This window comes from Nelusetta ayraudi, unplaced genomic scaffold (assembly GCF_046127955.1).
Source record: "Nelusetta ayraudi isolate G7.1 ecotype Tasmania unplaced genomic scaffold, CSIRO-AGI_Nayr_v1 ptg000011l, whole genome shotgun sequence".
NCBI lineage: Eukaryota > Metazoa > Chordata > Actinopteri > Tetraodontiformes > Monacanthidae > Nelusetta > Nelusetta ayraudi.
In genome coordinates this window covers 6,518,786-6,540,120 of record NW_027466061.1, presented here as the reverse complement: position 1 = coordinate 6,540,120, position 21,335 = coordinate 6,518,786, and the positions used below count along the sequence as shown (strand labels likewise).

The 21,335-nt window shown below is 45.2% G+C and overlaps 1 protein-coding gene across 1 annotated transcript in view; it reads left to right on the top strand.

Annotated features, from left to right (window-relative positions):
- Positions 1 to 19,963, top strand: part of sez6a (seizure related 6 homolog a) — a 90,100-nt gene extending 70,137 nt beyond the window's left edge. The window contains exons 5-17 of the mRNA XM_076020312.1: positions 1,242 to 1,427; positions 2,046 to 2,214; positions 2,790 to 2,956; positions 3,434 to 3,628; positions 5,183 to 5,321; positions 12,829 to 13,025; positions 13,568 to 13,762; positions 14,217 to 14,408; positions 15,318 to 15,512; positions 15,618 to 15,656; positions 16,116 to 16,224; positions 16,320 to 17,413; positions 17,804 to 19,963. Of these exons, the coding sequence (XP_075876427.1) occupies positions 1,242 to 1,427; positions 2,046 to 2,214; positions 2,790 to 2,956; positions 3,434 to 3,628; positions 5,183 to 5,321; positions 12,829 to 13,025; positions 13,568 to 13,762; positions 14,217 to 14,408; positions 15,318 to 15,512; positions 15,618 to 15,656; positions 16,116 to 16,224; positions 16,320 to 16,482 (1,946 nt within the window). The 3' untranslated portion in view covers positions 16,483 to 17,413; positions 17,804 to 19,963. The remainder of the gene's footprint in view (positions 1 to 1,241; positions 1,428 to 2,045; positions 2,215 to 2,789; positions 2,957 to 3,433; positions 3,629 to 5,182; positions 5,322 to 12,828; positions 13,026 to 13,567; positions 13,763 to 14,216; positions 14,409 to 15,317; positions 15,513 to 15,617; positions 15,657 to 16,115; positions 16,225 to 16,319; positions 17,414 to 17,803) is intronic.
- The last annotated feature ends 1,372 nt before the right edge of the window (positions 19,964 to 21,335 follow it).

Sequence of the window (21,335 nt, the reverse complement as noted above, 5' to 3'; positions counted from 1 at the left end):
GAAATTGGAATGAAGCTCAACTTCACTTTCTGGAAATCAGTGAGGTTGAGGTTTCCACCAATATGCAGTGATAATGTACTACATTTTCAAGACAAAAAGACATTTTTCCGGTATTGTTCTTGTACCAACACAGCACCGTGTCAAAACTGGCCAAATGGAAAGAAAAAATAAGCTGTACATCAAGCAATAGTTAGTCCACTGCCCACTACACATTGTTATCACATTCTGCTAGACATTCAACTATGACAGCTGGGATAGGCTCCAGCTGACCCCGTGACCCTGAGTTCAGCAAGAAGCTCAGGGTCTGCATTATTCCATGTAATAAGTGCATTACATTCCACTGCCACTGTAGGACATTTAAATTCAATCATTCGTGTTAACTAAAACAATTCAACACATATTGGTCTGTGACGGCACTCACTCGCAGTACACATGTAGACACATGAGACAGCAGGGGAGCACAAGGTGGTAAAAGATAACAGGAGCTTTAAAATCAATGAAGTCAGTGAGCTCGTCTATTTATCAAAGAGTTTTACAGTTTACAGTTGTTGGAGTTACATTTACACAATTCCACTCACATTTACAATGAATCTCACCTAAAATTTCAACTAATTCATAATAATAAATCTGAGTACGGCTACATGTTGTTTATTACATTTCAATTAATAGCGATTGTTTCAGCAAAGCAGCAAGTGTGTATTTTTTGCACTACTTCAGGGAGTCTGCAAAACTTTGATACAATACCTGTTTGTTTTACGACCATGGTGGTGTGTCCTCCTTTCCTATTTGCTCCTTTTCCACCTCAGCCAGGGAAAAGGACGCCGCTCTCGTTGCCATCGTGAATTGATGAATCTGAGCTCGATAACAGGGTCTGTTGAAGGAAGTCGCGTGCACACACTTATTCAGGATGGGTTTCACCTCGTTTGATGCAACCGTGTCTGCTCATGCTGGATGGGTCTTTGTGCAAGCGATTAAGCCTGGACACTCGTGTTTGGATTGGTTGAACTCGGCTTAGCCATTGATCCTGGATGTCAAATGCCCACTTTCAGTTCCCAGAACAGACGGTTCAGCACAAGGTTGTGTTTGATGACAATGATGGCGTTTAAGAGTGAAGCACCATCAGTTTATCCCTTCCTCCGTCACACTGCTGTGCCGGTGGTCATGAGGCTCTGATTAAAATGCCCCCTTTCCTCTCTGTCTGTCCGTCCGTCCATCTGTCTGTCTGTCTGTCTCCCTTCCAGCTTTTGTGTTGAGTTGCTCCTTCCCCAAAGAGCCCCCTGGTGGAGAGGTCACGGTGACTCACCTCCACCCCGGTGGTGAGGCCTTCTTCCACTGCTTCACTGGCTACAGGTTGCAGGGCCCCAAGATGCTGGCGTGCCGCAACGCCACCACGCCGTACTGGAGCGGGAAGGAGCCCCGATGCGTTGGTGAGAACGTGACACGTCCTTCTTTTTTCTTTTCAAACGTGTTTGTGAAACGCCTGTAGAGCCTGGACACTTTTCAATAATTATACGCTGCATTAAGAACACCTTTCCCCCGCAACACAAGAGGTATCGATTGTGAAACATCGGAACCACTCCCACCCCACCCCACCTCTGCGTTGATTAGTTACACTTGCAAGGATGATTGAGTGTGTTTGCTGGAGATTGGGGGCACGCGGGAGCTTTTCTTGGGAGCCGGGGAGGAACACGGACCCGACTGCCTTAATTAGAACTGGGCCACACGACTCCTTCTCCTCCTCCTCCTCCTCCTCCTTCTCCTCCTCCCCCTCCTCCCCCTCCTGCTGCTGCTGCTCGGGGCTCATCCTCTGCTCCCGGCCTTTTCTCAGCACCCGCCTGCAGCTGCTCTGCACTGATAGCGCCGCCCACCGCCGCCCATCCCCGTTATACAAACCCATCACATGGCGGCACCCCCAACCCTCCCGGTCACCGTTCAGCAGATTTTTGACGTCATCTCTCCTAGAAACCTGGACCACTGTGCCCCCCTCCCCCGCACTCCCAAACCCTAGTGTTTGACTCTCTCTCTTGTCTCCCCCACAACCTCAGCATCCTGCGGTGGCATGATAAAGAACACCACCTATGGTCGCATCGTCTCTCCGGGCTTCCCTGGCAACTACAGCAACAACCTGACGTGCCACTGGGTTCTGGAGGCCCCCGAGGGCCACCGGCTCCACGTCCACTTCGAGAAGGTGGCTCTGGCCGAGGACGATGACAGGTGGAGCGCGCGCACACACACACACACCCACACACACACACACACCATCAAAACAGAGCAAAACAATAAAATGCGTGGCTTTTGTGTTTGTCGTCATCTGATAAACGGCGCCGGGCTTTAAACTCATTTTCCTGGATGACAATATGCCTGTGGGCCCGACCAATAAAAAAAAAAACGAAAAAAGGGGCCCTATAAATAACCAAAATCTTTAGGGAGCGACGGATGAATTTGAAAGGATCTTTTATCATGATAATCCTATCACGGCGTTCCACCGGAGCGAGCGGAATGAAAGGACCTCAGAGGGGAGCAGAGAGGCGGGAGACGGCGACAGCTTTACATTTCTCACTAAGCCAGGCGGCTATCATCTCTCCTGGACATTCACCTCATTAGGAAACGGCAGAGAATGTTATCACAAAGACGATTACAGCCGCGGCCGTGGCGACGCGCACGTTCTCCCTGATAGCCTGGAAGCACTTTTAAAGCCTCTCGCGCCTTTCAAAACCCCGCCACCGTTTAGAATTGTTCCTTTTTTTTTTATGTGTCATCTTTCTTCCTTTTTTCCCTTTTTTTTTTAGGCTGTTGATTAAAAACGGTAACAACATCGACTCTCCCCCGGTGTACGACTCCTACGAGGTGGAGTACCTGCCCAACGAGGGCGTCCTCAGCACCGGGCGCCACCTGTTCGTGGAGTTTACGACGGACGGAACGATGACCTCGACTGGAGCAGCCATCAGATACGAAGGCAGGTTGATCACAGCAGCGCAAGTGTTTCTTTCCCAATGCCTTCACTGCTATATCCCACCATTGTTAGCTACATTTTCTGTATGAAGTGGATTTCCATTAAATCCAGTGCATAACAGGGCCTGTTAATGCACTCAAGAATGAAGAGAATAAAGGAAGAAAAAAATAGAACACAGAATATCGGATTGCAGAATTTATGGAAAGACCCAAAGTTGTAAAAACTTCCTCTGTGCGCCCGCTTGAGGTGGTTTCAGTCTGAGCTGCTGCAGAAATGATTGAATGCAAACAGGCCAACTTATGTAGCGATCTCTGCCTTCTCATGTGTGCCATCAGGAGAGCTCAGAACACATCATATAGCCTTTGATTCATTCAGTACAAACAGGAAAGGCTAAGCAAGGCTTGATTCTGCATGCAAAAAAAGGTGGGTTTTTTTCTTCCCACTTGAACCCTGAGCCCGCTCTGGTGTCCTGCTCTGCAGCTTTTGCCCAGGGGATGTGCTACGAGCCCTTCGTCAAGTACGGCAACTTCAGCAGCAGCGACTCCACGTATGGCGTGGGCGCGGTGGTGGAGTTCTCCTGCAACCCCGGCTACACGCAGGAGCAGGGCTCCGTGGTCATCGAGTGCGTGGACGCGCAGAACCCGCAGTGGAACGAGACGGAGCCAGCATGCAGGGGTGAGTGAGTCTGCGGCTTCCAGGGGACAAGGAGTGCGCTGCGGTCGGTCAAGACCCTTTGATTGACGTGAGAACCCAAAGCATCCGAAAGGTCATTTTTCCCCCCCCCACTAGAGTGCTAAAGTTGGCTGCTTCTTAACAGTCTCCTGCTAAGCTGCTTTCCCTCTGATCCATGATAGATTTTCTTTAAATTATAACGCCGATTTATTTTTGACACGTGCGCTCGCAGGGCACATTTCAGAAGAGCTTAAGATTAAGAAAGGCACACAATGGTCGGTCACTGCCATTTCTCAGCACTCCCGCCCCAGAGACCTCCTCTTATCCTCTTTCTTATTCACACCCTGCCACACACACACACACACACACGCACGCGCGCGCGCACACACAAAACACGATGACCCCGCTGCCGCTCTTTGTTGCCAGGTCGCTCTGGCACTGTATAGCTCTCCAGCAAAGCCAGATATGAGGAAATTTAATTTCTGCCACTGCAGGGCCTCCTCGCCGAGCTCAGATCAGAGCTGGTGCTCTGTTTGAGAAGATTTATGTCAAGAAGCCTGCAAACATTACAGACGGCTTTGTAAAATATACACACACACACACACACACATACAGTTACGTATGTATATATAGAAGTGCTGGATTTCGCACCGAGATGAGTCCTGCATTCTATGAGCTTGCACATTATTTTGTGTGCACTTTAAAGGGCTAGTTCACTCAATGATAAGACACTAATAGATCACAGCTGATCTCCAAACAGCTCTGGGTTCATCCTAAAGATTTTAATGTCACACATGCATAAGGCATAACATGAACATGCTGCTGGCCAGAAGGTCACAGTGAAGATTTTGGATAAAAATATTGGTAACGACACAATTTCATGACAAATTACAGCTGCTGAGTGTTGCTGAGCCGTGAGCGCACATGTGGGTTTTTTTCTCTTTCTGTTGTTGAAGAATCCTATACTCTCTTGAAAACTAGACTGGAAAAAGTCACCACGGCCTTTCACTGACTTGGGGAGGAGTAGCAAATGGTTGATTGGTTAAATGATTTCCGGTTCAGTGTAATTGTTTCTTACCACTTTCACCCTGAACTAGATAAATATTTGTTTTTCTATGTTTTGATCACTACAGTAAAAAGTATCTCTGCAACAACATAACAATTTTGCAAGACTTTTTACTTTTGGCCGTCTGGCGGCCATCTGGTTGGTTTTCCCAATTTAACCACTACCAGCTGTGTTTGTTTCGGTTTAAACATGACGATGGAACACTAACAGCAGCCCACCAGTCTCTTGTAAACTTCACAGTGACCACAAAGCCCGAGATCACCTTCACAAGCCATCCAGGCATGGAACGATTGCGTTCATACACATCAAATAAACTGGACTTTTGGGGGCAAATGTGCTCTGATCCACTGCTACAGCCGCTGAAGTGAAAAGATCCCCTTTGACTTTATACACATTTTGTTGAACTGACCCATATTTCAAACGCTATGTCTTGAAAATCATTTGTTTCTAGGTGTGAGCCTGCGGTGTTTTTTGTGTGTGTTTTTGTGCAGCCGTGTGCAGCGGGGAGATCACAGACTCAGCCGGCGTGGTGCTCTCTCCTAATTGGCCCGAGGCCTACGACAAGGGGCAGGACTGCATCTGGGGCATCCATGTAGAAGAGGACAAGAGAATCATGCTCGACATCCAAGTGTAAGAGGCCGCAACTCAGGTGGAATGGCACACAGGAGGTCGAGGGGAGGGGGGAGGTCGGACGGACTTCGTGGCGGTCAACACTTCAGTTGACCGCGTGCAGATTTCTCACTCATATATTCCCTGGCGAACGTAGACTCTGTACAACACGCACACAGGGAGGTGTTTCTGCGGTTGCAGCCGCTAATTAGATTTTTTTTTTTTCACTCACCTCGTCCGCTACATTAAGAATTCTGTGTAGCTTCCAGCCCGCTCTCTGACCAGATTAGCCAATAAGCCTCCCTTGCTTCCCCTTCCCTGGTGTGTGTCTCGGAGTTGGCTTTGAAATAAATATGCTCTGGCAGTGAACTACTCTGAGCCACTTATCCAGCCTTCCCCAACTGTAATTCAACAAGCACACGCACAGATGTCACAATAGACGGATGTAGGGCGGAGGAAGACCCGCACCGCTTCTCCTGCTCGCCTGCGTTCTCAGCCACAGCAGTGCACCGGCGCCAGCGTCCTCTCGCCAGCGAGCCAGCGAGAGGCTCTGACGTCTCCATTGTGTCCTTAGTCTTCTTTAACAGCCCGACGTCGATTCAAACCCAACAAAAGGATTGAAGCGGACCGTATTTGCATTTCAGTCCGAGCTATCTTTAATTTTATGGCCCCTTCTGTTTATTTTCGAGTCCAGCAATTCCCACAGCAATTCAGCGGACACGAGATCCTGAGGAAAAGAAGGAGGGATGAAAAAAAACCAACAGCATAAGTGATTTGTGTTACTGCCTGAAGCACTAGCACACAAGTGGCTGCAGAGATGTTCAAATTAAACCAGTGGGAATTCTGCCTGGGGTTGAGGAAAATGGAGTTACTGACAAACCTCAAACGGAGGCAGCCCTCGGTCACAATGGTCATCTTCATATGCAGGCGCTCCTTCCCTTCAACGCACGTCTGGCATCCAGAATCCGTCCGTGTTACATGTGAGAAATTAGGGTTTTACCTTCGTGATCCACTGTTGTGTGCAGACCAAAAGAGACTGTAATACACAGCAGGAGAGCACTTTGAAAGGGCCAATGAGGGACTACTTTCATTATGAGACACGCTGGTTTATCAGACTTAAGATCGTGGAGGCTCAGATCAGAGGGCAGACAGATGGAGTGCTCTTTCTTTTCCCTCTTCAGGATTGCTCATTTTTCATCTTGGAGAGCAGTTGAGAAGCCGTGCACAATTAACTTATCCCCCGAATCACAATGGATCTCCAGGAAACACCATACTTGGCCCTCTGTTTGCAGAGCAGAAACATGGCAGGGGGGAATGAACAGCTGGGTGGGAGTCTGTCTCAAGCCCGGGAGAGATATTGGTGTTTTAAAGATTTACAAGTTTACAATTTACAAGCCGATTTTCAAAACTGTAGCAGCACTTCAGGTGTTGCACGGAGAATGAATCTCAGGGGTGTTGTGACCAGCGGATCCAGGATGAGTTTTGCTCCATATGGTGGGTCTGCCGTGGTGGTTTGTGAATCTGATTAGAGTGTCCTCAGGGTAGCCTCGCTTTGGAGGCTTTCCAGGCTTCTCCAGCAGGGAGGAGACCACGGGGGTCGCCTTGGGATTACACATCCCCCTCATGTAGCGGGACACGGAACACTTGGCATCCTCCTGAGGTCTCATCATGCCTCGTCTCTGCTTCAGATTTGTTTTCTGAGAATAAAAGTGGCTGTTCTGGGAGCTTGTTAACTGAGTAGGCCACTTTTGCCTACTCAGTTAAGTAGCTAAGCTCAAAAATCATCAGTGTGTAATCTTATTGTTCCTAAAACCATTGGTCGGACTGTCCTTACCCCTATTTTACACCAGAAGCGTCTGCAGAGCGTCTGCAGAGCGTCAGCAGAGCGTCCGCGTCGACGCAGTGAAACGCGGCCACTAAAGTCAATGAGCAGGTTCACACCAGGCGCAGAGCGTCCGCGTTTCAGAAGCGTCCCAGAAGCAGTAAAACGCGACCCGCTGGAAAAGAACGCCAGAGTTTATTCTTTGACGCTTGCCACGTCCCTCCTGCGTCAATTGCAGCAGGTAGGATCGTTCAGACAGGAAGTCCATGGTGTAAAAACACGGTGGATCCGGTTGATTTTCATCATAACACACAATGTGCTGGATTTTGTATTTATATGTGTTGTACTTTACTGTGAAACATCAACGTGACGCATCGGCTTCAACGCTGTTCAGGTCGGCCGTCAAACAAAAACAGATTTCACTTTGAATCTCAAACTATGATGAACAAAATGCACCTATACTTTAAATACGTGCATTTTGTATGATGCCAGCAGTTCACTTTATTATTATTTTTCTTTTTCTTTTTTACACACATCGATACTTCGAGACACTGTTGGGACAGTGTCTCGAAGTATCGATGTTTTGTTTCATTGTTGTTTTCTTTAAATACACGGGAAAATTACCTGGGTTGTCGCCCAATCTTGCAATCCTCGCGTGAACCGATCGAGCCGCTGCACGAGACGCTCTGCTCGTAAAACGCGTCCTGTGAGAGAGGCTGCTGGAGCGAAGCAGAGCGTCTACGCGGTCGCTCTGCTGACGCTTCTGGTGTAAAATAGGGGTTACTCTGCAAGAGGCATGCACGGGTCAACACAATGATCCACCAGTCGTGGAAAAGCTTCATCAATTGTGCCGCGGTGGAGAAAGAGTCCTTTGCAAAAGGTGGACCCAACAAAGTCCCATTTTCTGTCTGTCATATTTCAGCAACTGGAGTTAAAGGCAGAAACTTTTTATTTTATTTTATTTATTTGATTGATTGCCTGCTTGTTTGTTTGTTTACTTTGTTTTTCCCACTACTGGTCATTCAACCCTGATGTCAAGTGTAGAGTATTCATCCAGAAAAGTTCCAGTCAGACTTTTTTCCAAACTATCAATATAATTCATGACTTCTCAGGCGAAAGCGGCTGAAGGTTAAGAAAGTTTACAAGCCACCGCATGTTTGTAAACAAGGCAGCATTTGAACCTGAACTGAAGAGGCTTTTTCTCCCGACTGGTTTAGACAGGAGTTCATTCAAACACTGTGCCACAATGTGCACATCTACACCGGGCCATTACACGTGTCAAGGGTCGCTCCTCCATCTAATTGGAAGCTTAGCACTGTTACCAACTGGCTCAGCTGGCGGTAAACAAACCCAGCCTGCCTGTTTTGTCCAATCACTTTTCACCTGGTGTATCAAGATAACGAAATTGAAAACTGTGCAAAATACCACACAATGTTTATATACTACCTTTGGCTTGGGCTTTGGCCTGGGATCAGAATTAAAATCGGTGGTATTGCGCATCACTTTTGGGATAATGAACAAAAGTACAAACTGGGAATTCAAATCAGAAAACAACTTTTACGACTATACCCATATTTAAATTCACATGAAGCATCAACATATAGTAGGCATTTAACTGCTGCAAGGCATCAGTGCTGTTTGGAAGATCTCTGATTTGTATTCCGCCACATGATCGCGAAGCACATTCTGCCCCCAGACATTATACTCAAGGCTGAGAGCAAGTGAGACAACAAGCCATCACTCAAATGTGATCCTCCGATCAAAGAGGCAATAACAGCATTAGAGGATGCCAATAATACACAACCGCGAGGCCGCACAGGTTTGCGTGACCCCGCTTGCCTCCCTGTTGTTTACTGGAGGACTAAGTGATTAACGTCTGCGAGTCAGCCGGTGCACCTTGGGTGAAGAACAAAATAAAGATCAGAGGGATTTGTCTGCTGTACGTGTTTTTCCCCCCCTCCTTTCCAGCAGCAAACAAGTTTGATTTGAGGTGGGCCGATTTCCATTTGGAGACCCCTTTTGAAAATAAATTGCGTCGGCCGCAAGTTTGTTTGATCTGAGCCTCACGAGGGCGTGAATTGCGGGTTTTGCAGGCCGGCCCTGCTGTTTATTTCTCACGGTTGGTCACGCATGGCTGAAACCACAGCTTGTCCGATCCCCCGCAGGCCCTCCCATTACCCCCAGTGCCTAGCACGTTCATCTGCACCATTAAAGCCCTCAAAGGTTCGGTCAACATGCAATTTGCGAGAGGGTGTGTCTATGTGCGCGCGGCAAGGATGTTGAGGCAGCGGAAAAAAGGCCCCGGCTGGTGAGAGCTGTCTCATTATAAAAGGTGGGCACACTCTTTTTCCGCATTAATGAGAATGTTTTCTATATTATCATTCATCACTGCGCCCGTGCTGGCAATTATGCTGAAGCGGTGTGCATAATGAGGACTGATTAATTAATTTAGGCCAAACAGGGGGGCTGGTTCTCCGCTAATTAGTGTGGAGCATGGCTCGCGCAAGAGACGATACAAGGGTCTACAGCTGATACCTGCACCTGTGGATGGGTACCCGGTAAAATTGTTCACACGTGTGTTTTCAAACATTTGGCTTACAGTGTGGGGGGCCTCCCATACCGGCAGTGATGTTTTTGTCAGCCGAGGAGCAGCTGTTTAATGGCACGCAGAGCCTGCAGAGTCCTCTTGTGGACACTTTGGGTGTTACATTCCTATTATATCATATTATTATTATTATTATTATTATTATTATTATTATTATTATTATTATTATTCCTACATACAATAAAAGGGGGGTGGGTTCCAAACTATTTTTTTCTATTTCTTTTTCATTAGAAAGGAAAAATCAGCTGTCAACTATGTCAGCCTTGAATGAATCACAGCTGTTCAGCTCTTCTGAGTTCAAAACGCTGCAAGGCACAGGGGTCTTCAAAATGTGATTAAGAAAGCATCTATGTAATTTCAGTTGTCAACTCAAAAACATTATATTGTTTGTAAAACACAGCTTGAAGTCAGCTTTTACAATCATTCAAGTCGGGGCTTAGTCAAACTGCAGGTTGGAACACAAGTCAAGAATATTCCAGTAGGGCCCAACATTTACCATACTGGGCGACATGTTGCTGAAAATCATAATCACCCTCATTGTGCCATCGTTGTGTTTTAAATGTACCTCCATGAAGCCCACCCAACACCCTCCCATCACTAATGTGCTTTCAAAGTCTTTGATTCTGCATCTTTGCCCTTGAACGTTTCACAAATGGAAAATGTGGATTTATCTTTTTATATCCGGATTATTTAATTCGGCCTTTTTTTAAAAAAAGGACACATGCGGCAGGGGAACATATTAAGTAAAACATATCTCCTGACTCTCCTTGGTGATGTGAAAAGAAAGTCTAAACTCAGGGACACGCTGAGACAAGGAGAAATTGTTGCTCTGCGGGAAGGAGAAAGCAGGTGGGACGACATGTGGGCAAAGTGACTGCCAGGTTGTGCGGAGACGGCAGCCGATCAACCTGCGGTGATTCACCACGCGGTTCTGCTCCGAGGGCACCCAAGGCTTGGCACCATCTCATTTCAGCCACCGGGATCTCGAGAACACTTCAAGTACAGACTGGAGGTGAATGGCGAATGTGAATGAGGAGGAGAACAACTAAAACCCAATGTCGGGAGACACCTTTAAAGAACCTAAAGTAATGCTTACTGCATGCAACAAAAAAAGAATAAATAAAAAAAATTAAAAAAAAACATTGTGAGAGCAGCTGAGACTTGTGAGGCGGCCACAAAAGTGAACTGATTATGTGTCATACGTTGACATTCTGAAGCCCCAGACCAGCAGGAGGTGTGAGGATGCAGTGTGTTATCTGGGATGTTGCCATGATGAGGATTAGAAGGAGGAGCAGGGGCTTTTCTTTTCCTTTTTTTGGCACTATGTGCTTATCGGGGTAGAAGAGCAACAGCATATCAGCAAACAAGGTAAAACCATTGCAAAAAAAAAAGACGAAGAGAAAAAAAAAACACGCAATGTCAGATTTCCAACGCCACACAGTCGACAAGGCCTCAGACTGTCCTGCGTGTCCGCGCCGCCGCTTTGTGCGGCTCCAGCTCGCTGAAAGGAAACCGGAGGCAATCACATGTTCTGATTGCAGACAGTCAAGACCATGCCCACCCCCACCCCCCCAAATCCCCTCCAACCAGCCCCAACACCCCCACCCTCCCATATCTGACAGCAATCTGAATGCAGGGGACCTTCGGTTGGCGATAAGGGGTTGGGGTGAGTCGGGCCGGGGTGGGGGGTGTTTATGGAGCGGCGATAAGGTGGACTGGCTTGTTGACAGCAGCAGCCAGTCTGGCACGGAGCTCGGGGAGAAGTGAGGCGTGAGATTTGGTGGGGGGGGGGGGGAGAAAAACGGCAAACAGCGGTGGCTGCCCTGATGGGCAGAGCTGTTTTATTGCGACGGCGACAGCAGCTGCTGCCGCTGAAAAGAAGAAAGGAAAAAACTATGTCACTCTTTGCTTGTAGCAAGCAACTGGTGTCAGCTGATTATTGTAAATGATGCATTGTTTAAAAAAAACTAAGAATTTTTTTCCTCTTCATTTTAAATGTTAGTCATCAACAACCCCTCCCAAAAATGGAATTTTAGCCCTCTGTTTATGGCCACAGAAAATGCTGTGAACTCTGTATTTCAGAGAATTTATTGACGTGGCTTCGACTTCTTTTCGCACATGATTTTATCAAATCCCACAGAGACGAGGCGTTCGAGAAAATTCTCTGACGCGTAAGTGGCAAAGGGCGATAAAAACGCTGTGGGAGAGACAGCTTGGAGAGGAAGGAGGCTGCAGAACCTGATTTGCAGTCATTGCGACTTGCCAGTTTAATTCATGCAAATTGCACAGAAACAAAAGTCTCCCTGCCGCTATTTTGGGGACAGAAGTGGTTTCCCAGTGAGCTGCCGTACGACTGGCTGATTGCTTGATCGCACCAAATAAAAATAAAGAGTGGGGAGCACACGTGGGCAAGTGATTCACGTTTTTATGTCATTTAGTGATTACGTACATTGGCTTTGTGCGGGAAAAGGCGCAGTCCTGGTGAGATCTAGTTGGTGAAGCTGGTGAGTCGGCTATGAAAGGCCTCTAGTTTGTGGAGACTGTTTTAAAGGTCTGCATTCTTTCATCCCTGACTGCAGTAGAGCGGTCACTTACTATTCATTATCCCAAAACGGCATATTTATCCCGCTTATGGCCGCTTTAAATAAATAAATAAAACATTTCATTTTAGCTTCCTGTTCAAAGTGACGCATTATTATGATTATTATGATTATGATTATTATTATTATTATGACGTACGATAATTAACATCTGTTTAAATGATTCTTTCATATACTGCCAGACAAAGCAAATTCACGTATTTTGCTCATGCACTTGCAAAAACACCCTTTGTAACACATTCATGGGTGCAAAGAAGCCCGCAAGATGAATTATTTAGTGTTTACTTCACATAACATCTATCCAATATAAACAGAATTTCATATTTCCCTTTTTGCTGACGCAGCCTCATGTCATTATCTTTGGCTTTCATCAGTCAGGAGAGAAGGAACTTGGCACAAACAGAATTTGACTTGAGATATTACAGTCTTAAAACCTCACGATTTAAGAAGCTTAACCTCACATTGTTTTCTTTTTTCCCCACCATCTTTTGTGGATTCTAGTCTCCACATCGGCAAGAACGACCTGCTGACCTTCTACGATGGCGACGACCTGACGGCGAACATCCTGGGGCAGTACAGCGGCACGCGGCCGCACTTCAAGCTCTACACCTCCATGGCGGACGTCACCATTCAGTTCCAGTCCGACCCTGCCACCAACATCTACGGCTACAACAACGGCTTTGTGGTGCACTTCTTTGGTAGGAGTCTGGCTTTTTCTGCTCCATCCAGCATTAAAAAGAAAGAAAAACAAACTACGAAAGGCAGAAACGATGTCACAAACAAAATCAATCAATGGAAGATAAAAGCAAACACCGGGACGGAGCAACAATTCAGCAGTTAGAAATAATGTGTTTACCTCTTCCTTGCAATACCTCTGAGTCACTCCTGGTGCACAACAAGCAAACAAACTACAAACGCAGACGCACAACAAATCGTCGGCACTTCACAGCCGAGACGTCAACTGATTTTACCCGCTGCTGTTGTGCTGTTGCCCAGTTACTGGAAGCATAGACCAACTGGCTCCCGACCACATGCTGCTTTTGTACATCATAAGCTTCTATTTACATTTTTCCCTCTAAACTGCTGCTTTAGTTCACACGGCGCAGACAATTCCGTGAAGGAGCCCCAATGAGTTTCTATGCAAACATGATGAATGAAAACCTCACGGTCTTTTTTTTCTCCCCCTTCAGCGTTCAAACAATGTACTCTGCGTTTCTATTTTTCAATGTCTTTCAAAAAGAGGTGCAAAGGAACGACACGTGCTCCGAGCTGCCCGAGATCACCAACGGCTGGAAGAGCACCTCCCACCCCGACCTGATCCACGGCACCGTCGTCACCTACCAGTGCTACCCCGGCTTTGAGCTCGTGGGCTCCGAGATACTGATGTGCCAGTGGGATCTGACGTGGAGTGCCGACCTGCCCAAATGTGCAGAAGGCAAGAGGAGGCCACAGCATGTTTCATACGGTTTCCTTAAAAGAAAGAAAGAAAGAAAGAAAGAAAGAAATGCAAATTCTTTACCCTTCTGTTCCAACTGTTCCACTAGTCGAACAAACACAAAAAGCATCCATCAAGTAAACATCAATAAAGTTCCTTGTTTGCGCAGGTCCTTTTTGTGAATAAAATCAATTCAGAGCCTCGACAAGAAAACAGAAAACCAAAACAAACCTGGAAAAAGAGAGAAAAGGAAAGAAAACCCATTTAAAGCCAAATGTATGAAACATATTTGAAAAGCTATTAAAAATCTTTTCCTTTGAAAAACTTGCTAACTGCTAATCTGAATTAGTAGCGTCAACATCATGCCATTAACATGAAGCAATAAATGCGCGCGTGGTATCCCCTCGGCTCGTGGCACTGACATCTTTTGCTCTTCTTCTTTCTTCTGGACCAGTTCTGACGTGTTCGGACCCCGGGAATGTTGAGCACAGTCACAAAGTGTTCGCAGGCAGCCGCTTCACCGTCGGCTCCACCGTGCAGTTCGTCTGCAACAAAGGCTACGTCCTGTCCGGTAGCGGCGTGCTCACCTGCTACAACCGAGACACCGCCGCGCCCAAGTGGAGCGAGAGGCTGCCCAAGTGTGTCCGTAAGTCATCGCGGCCAACGCACGCACGCACACATGCACACATACACACATACAAACACTGACACTCAACTGATGTTTAAAGACTTTTAAGGCACCAAAGCATCCCTATGCAGCGGCTGGATCGTTATCATTTCAACTGAGCAAAAAAAAAAATGAAAATTTAAAACTTCCAATTTAAAAAAAAGAAAAAAAGGAAGCATTCCCAATGAGTTTCATTAGCCCTGCTAACCGATTAGCCTCTGTTAAGCTATCATGAAAGATGGGCGGGGGGACTGCTGCTAGCAGCAGCTAAAAAGATGAAAGAAGACACAGAAGACGACCAAGAAGGAAAACAGTAAGTGACTTTGAGCCGAGGTTTGCTTATGTGGTACCAGCAACAGTTTTAGAAAACAATGAAATTTATTTATTTGTTTGTTTGTTTGTTTGTTTGTTTGTTTGTTTGTAGGCTTCATTCAACAACGAACCTCGAGCGTAGATGTAGCTAAACTAGCAGTGACAAATCCGATTGGTCTGCTTTGATTGTAATTGAAGAAAAGTTGTTTTATTATGTTTTGCTTTGTTGTTTTCAATTATTCTGCCGCCATTTCACAAACTAACTATTTTGAACAGATGCTGACCTCCACCCCCTTTGCTCTTCATCTAGTCAACAGCCTGTGTGTGAAGCAGTTCCTCAAACTCATAGTATAACCTTCGAAACAGTGTTGCATTTTCTTGTAATCTTCTTCTAATCTGAGCTAGGAAATGTTTCTTAGTCGTGGAAATAATTGTGCATTTTGGATTTAACAGCAGCAGTAGCTCGGAGAAGCCATTTGAGTTTTCTGTCCCGTTTTCTGCTGAGGCGTCATGTCGTTCATTCTATTTCTTTCTTCTTTCTTTTTTTTTCCACATCTGGTTTTTGCCTCCTGGCAGCTGAGAAGTATGAGCCGTGCCGGAACCCCGGCGCAGCCTCCACCAGCATGCAGAGCACTGAAAAGGCTTTTTACCAGGCCGGGGAGACGCTGAGCTTCTCCTGCCAGCCTGGCTACGAGCTGCAGGGCCAGGCCACCATCTACTGCATCCCTGGGCACCCGTCGCAGTGGAACAACACTCCACCCGCCTGCAGAGGTACGGCACACCAACACGGCCAAACAATGCCGCAATTGGAAGCACGCTGACTTTCAATTGCGACTCCTGCCCCGACGCTCATCAAAGTGCTGTTTGCCTTTCCAGCGTCAACGGTCCAGTACGTGAATGAACGCAAGCTGGATGGTGAGTATTCAGCAGAGTCCCACTATACAAGTTTAAGAAAGTGCATGAGTTGATGCACGTTCAGGTTGAGAAATCTCATCCGATGATGATGTGAGAATTTCGAAACGGGCACATCAGGCTTGAATGAGTTCATGCCACCAACTCTATGACACAGAGCTACAATATTATGGCAGGGAAACTGTCTTCTTGTTTCTCCAAGACCAGAAAATATAATATTTAGAAGAAAATCCTTGAACCTTTTTTCTTACTAATGACAAATGAAATGAATTTTGCATAGCCATGAGATTTTGTGTGACATTTGCATTTAGTTCACAAATTTTGCGCATTCAGGTGTTATGATGTATTTGGTAGAAAAGTACTGTGATTTGGCAATTTCTCTTTGGCACCTCATGTATTTTTATACAACAGATGCATTTTTTGATCTTTTCTAATGGTCTTACTGACTATTTCCTCTTGCAGTCGTTGACATAGATTACGCCATGGAGGGAACCAACGTGGCCCTCGCAGTTTTTATTCCGACCGCAGTCATCTTGGTGGTCGTCCTGGGGATTTACATCTACTTCGCAAAGTGAGTATTTAAAACCTAAAGCCTTGACTTATTGCAGTGTACATTCAAACGTTTGTCCCTTCATGATCTTGTTTACCGCTCCTCCCCCACTGCAGGCTGCAGGGAAAGACTATCAGAATGCCGACGTCCTCGCCACCGTACGACAACATGACAGAGGAGTCGGCTTTTGACAACCCGGTGTACGAGAGTGGAGTAAGTACGGACGTCACGACGAGCGTGAGAGACGTGGACTCACAGAACACCAGCGTGCTGTCCTGATCCACCCCGCCTCCCACCTGGCCGTCATTCTGTCCCGTCATCTCACGGTTCACCAGCAGAGGGAGCCCTATGGCTTCATCTTTCATCGCCTGTCTGTCAGACATTGTGGGTGCTCATGAAAACGTTACAGAGGGGAAAAGGACATCTTATCATGTCATCGGGACTTCCGTCATTGTCCATTGTCCATTCTGACATCATCTCCCTTCCTGAGCTTGAAGATCATCAGCCTCATGTTTTGTAACCGATGTCATAGGATATTGTGTTCATGTCTGTGTGTAAAAGGTTTTCAGTCATCCAGTTCATCCTATTACTTCAAGAGAAAGTTAAAGCAACTGGACTGGTTTTGGTCTTCAAGATACTAAAACCAGTCGCCTTAACTTAATCTTCAAGTATGACATTTTGCTATTTTGTACACCGAGCATGTGTGTTAAAGATGTGCGTTCTCTGCATGGCTGGTTTTATGTGAGAGTGAGATTTTGCTTGGAATGTGAACTTATATTTTTATATGTATTTATTTATTTTACTACTAGCTGTTAGCATACAATTAGAGTATCAGAACCTTTAAATTGTTTTAATGATTATCATTATTGTTTAACTTTCACTAAAGACACAGGTTAGTTATTCCACAAAGTAATGAATCCAGTCTACAGAGATTAATGTTAAATTTTTAATCCACAGCTAAAATAAATCAAGGTTGAGGAACTTCTACCACTGAAGTATCACCATTAACAGTTTTTTGAATGCTTGAACGTCCACAGTGCAGCAGAAATGCTCTTGTGTGAAAACTTGACAGGAAGCCGCTCCCTGCACCTTTTTGTGTTTCATGACCTCAGTGTCCTCTTGTATTCTCTCCCTGCTCCTTCAGCACTGGCAGTCTAATTCTAGATATTAAATTCGGCCAGGAGCCGCCGTGCCGCTCAAGGACCTCAAGGTGAGATGTGATATATTCAGTGACTTCCAGATCGCCTGGTCGGGAACTAGGTGGCAGAGAGCACAATCAGCATGTATGTGACTGCCATACTCCACATATCTCAGACAGTCTTTCTTAAAACTGACGCCTCCTGTCAAGTTCTAATTATGTTCTTCCAGAGGCAAAACATTGTCCACCAGTCCTGCCACTATTTTTTGAAGTAAACATCCAGTTTATTTTTCATCCCAAATAAAAGCATAATATTCTCCAATCGAAACATGCACTTGGAGTGTAATGGCCTGATGCAAGTTCTGCAATGTGCAAAATATGTGCTTGTTTGTTATACATTATAATGTGTGTTTCACTCATGTAAAACATTATTTAACTGACAAATGTGTCTGGTCTTCACAGGACAAATAAAAAACCAAACATGAAAGATTGAGAGGTGTCCACTTGGGAGACCTGTACGCAGGAATTGCTCGAGCTCTGCCTTGGGACTCTGCACTGCTTCAACCTTCTGTCCTCAGTGATTTCTCTCCATCTTTTGTGTGGATTACTGTATATATGTTGGCTTTGTTTCTTTCTTCTTTTTTTTTGTCTGCCCTTTCTCTCTCTCTCTCTCACGGCCCAGTCTGTGAATCTGTGGATCGCCATGGTGATATTTTTATAGAGTAAATTGCAGATAATGAGCCGCTGGTGATTGTACGCTTCGGGGAGCTTTTTCACCCCCTCGCTGAGCCAGCGGCGGTTAGAGACTGACTAACTGCAATGACTGTGGAAATGCGTTGGATACAATTTTCCCCATTACCCAGCAGTCTTTGGGATCATTAATTTCTCTGTGTGCGTGTGTATGCGTGGGGTGTCGGGATCTGTTATTTGTAAATAAACTGCCTGTCCAATAAGAGTGCCTCACAATTTACTATATAATCTGAGAGATCACACTTGTTCCTCATTTACCTTTTGTTTTTAGCGACTTTATCATGTGTTTTTGTTTGTTTTTCGTAACACAGAAATAAACACAGCAGACAATGTTTACTTTGACTATAGATAGAGGCTGACAGCCGACATGCTGCGACACTGATTGATCATTTATTGTTGATCACGAGCTGGTTCATGTGATCGTGCTTCAAGACGTCAGTGCCAACAGCACATCAGGACTATGTCATCACACCAACCAGCTCAGATCATCTTAATGAAATTATTCTGTGATGACGATCATAATTCTGGAATGCACACAGAATATGAAAAAGTAGAGAAAATCTTGGAGAATTGCACGTCCCTTCTCGGCTTCTATACTTTGCAGCTCCCACCGCCATGCAGCCTCAGATAAACTGCCCTACACATATTTTTCATCTCCATGCATATCTCACCTCTCATATGTAACAACTCGGTGTGTTAGGATGTGCCAGGTCACGTGACTGCATTAGATTTGGTGGTGGCGTCTTAGCACACTTTACAAGTCAGCCACGGTATTGAATTCAATAACATCAACCATCTGACTGCAACCAGTATTTACAATGAGGAATTCCCAGATCATGGATCTACACAGAGACAACCATCAAAGTGGCAAACCATACTGAAGGAGAGTGATTTGAAGGTCAAAGTATCTAATCTGAGTTAGAGCTACAAATAGATGACTCAGGATAACGATAAGAAGAAGAGCGGGTTAAAATGTATCTATATTTTTTTCTTTCACAATTTTGGAATGAAAGTCTCAGTGTGAACTATTTCAGACCAATGTGTCATGAAAGGGAATAGAAGAAAGTACATTTGCTGCTTTTTTGTTTGCTGACATTCTAGGAATTCTAATATTTGTCATTTTTCATTGTAACGTGCTCTCAATCAGATAAGATCAAAGACCGAATGCATTGGGGAATCAGAAAACACTAATACTGGTTGCAATGTGCTTTCTTACCGTTAGGTGGCACTAAGTCACACACTTGGCCTTTGAACAAACGATCTGTTTTTTGTTTCACGTTCCTCTGTAATGAAGCTACAGTCCTCCAGGGGGCACTACAGGTGTGCCATTCTTCACCAAGGCCACACATTTTATCCCCAGCTGGTGAAAGGCAAATACTTCTGAGCTTATACAAATAACATTATATTATTATTTAAAAACAAAAAATCCGAGGGTTTTTTGTCATATGTTTGGGAAAAGTACTGAATAAACACTTTATTTGCAACCTATTGATCACCCAAGGAATCGGCTGCAGTCATGAGGTAGTTTATTTTGTGAAAGCGGGTTGTTTTATGCTCTTCATGGGTCAAACAAAACCCACGTGACCACAAGGACCTACTAGTTCATTGTACCTCAGCCACTGTTATCTAGAGGCGGCTTCAATGTTTCAATGTGATCAGCATCCAGGAACCACACTTATTATGGGGAAGATCTCAAAGCTGCTGATCCGAACTTTGACCCGCTCACGTTGTGACCTTGCATTCCGTTGTTTAACGTTTGTCAATGAGCAGTAAGTCCTTGGCTCAGTTTATGTCCTCACTGATCTTTCGTTTCATTACCTGAGAAATGAAATCACCCTTAATTATCCCCAACACAATAAAATGTTGTTTAAAATACCATTGCTGAGTCATAAATTACTGCTGAATAAATTCACTGCATATTTGTACACACTTTTTTCATAAAGTTGGAACATAGTAACAAGAGACTTTAAGGTTTGTCTTAACAGTTTATAGTGGACTACACAATATGTGCTTTGAAACATAACATCTCTGAAGTTGATAACTTCCCTCCATAGTGAATATCTACCGAAAACAAAGCTTCATTTTCTGCTTATTCAGAACTCTATTTACATGCACGCGAGCACACGAAAACACTTGACAAATGAATAGAAATTGTAATAAACATTTTTACCACTAGATAGAGCAATCATGCCACACATTCTCCAGCAGCAAACACTGCATACAGAGTAGTTTGCCTTAATAGTATGGAAAGCTCAACAGAATATTGAAAAGGAGACATGCACAGAGTTAGAAATGAGCTCAGGTTTGAGGAGAGAACGGCCAGCTGCGAACACAGCAGAATGCAGCACGATGACTGCTGAAACACATGGATCATAACTGCAAGAGAGGCAGATAGGTAAATGAATAAAACCCAATTGAAATATGAACTTATGCACAAATACTGAAGTCCTTGCATGGCCAAACGCATAGATGTGATTTAGATATTCACTAAAAAAGCAAATATTGTGACTTCACTGAACCAAGATAGTCAACAAATTCACACAAATTTGAATCCCATTAAATCAGTGAAGACCACTAGGGTCATGTATTAGACTTCATTGTCCTGAAACGTTGTTGCCGCTGGTGCCAGAAGGTGGCGGTGTACACCCAGAGAGGCCTGCTAGCGCTGCCACCGTGCAGCCACGCTGGGCGGCCTGCTGAGGGGGCGGGGTTTACGGGCCGGAATGGCTCACAATTAAAATAAAATGCCCTCCTCACAATCCAGTGGAGACCAGGACATGGCAATTAACCCACTAATACAGGAGACCATTACACCCCCATCGTATTGTCTGCAGCCCGAGGGCATACAGTACACTAAGCAAGGCGCTCAGGGATGCATATTATGGCAGATAGTTTAATGTAATGACCCATTCAGAGTCCTACTGTCGCGGTACAGAGGATGATTCAGGAGCACTGCATCCTGTGTGAAGGTCCAAGTATTTGGTGGATAAAATTTGGAACGAACATTAACATCTAACCAAAAAAAAAAATATTTTTGTTTTGTTTTAGTTTTGGTTTTAGTTTTGGTTTGTTTTAGTTTAGTCTTGAGTTTAGTTTAGTTTTTATCGCAAGGGTTGCACCAGGGTTGGTGGATCTGCTGATGCTGCTAAAGCTGAACTTTATTAGCAGAAAGCCAGAGCGCTGAACAAGGAACAAGGTTTATCTTTTATAGATGGTGTTAATAAATTTGAATATTATTCTGATA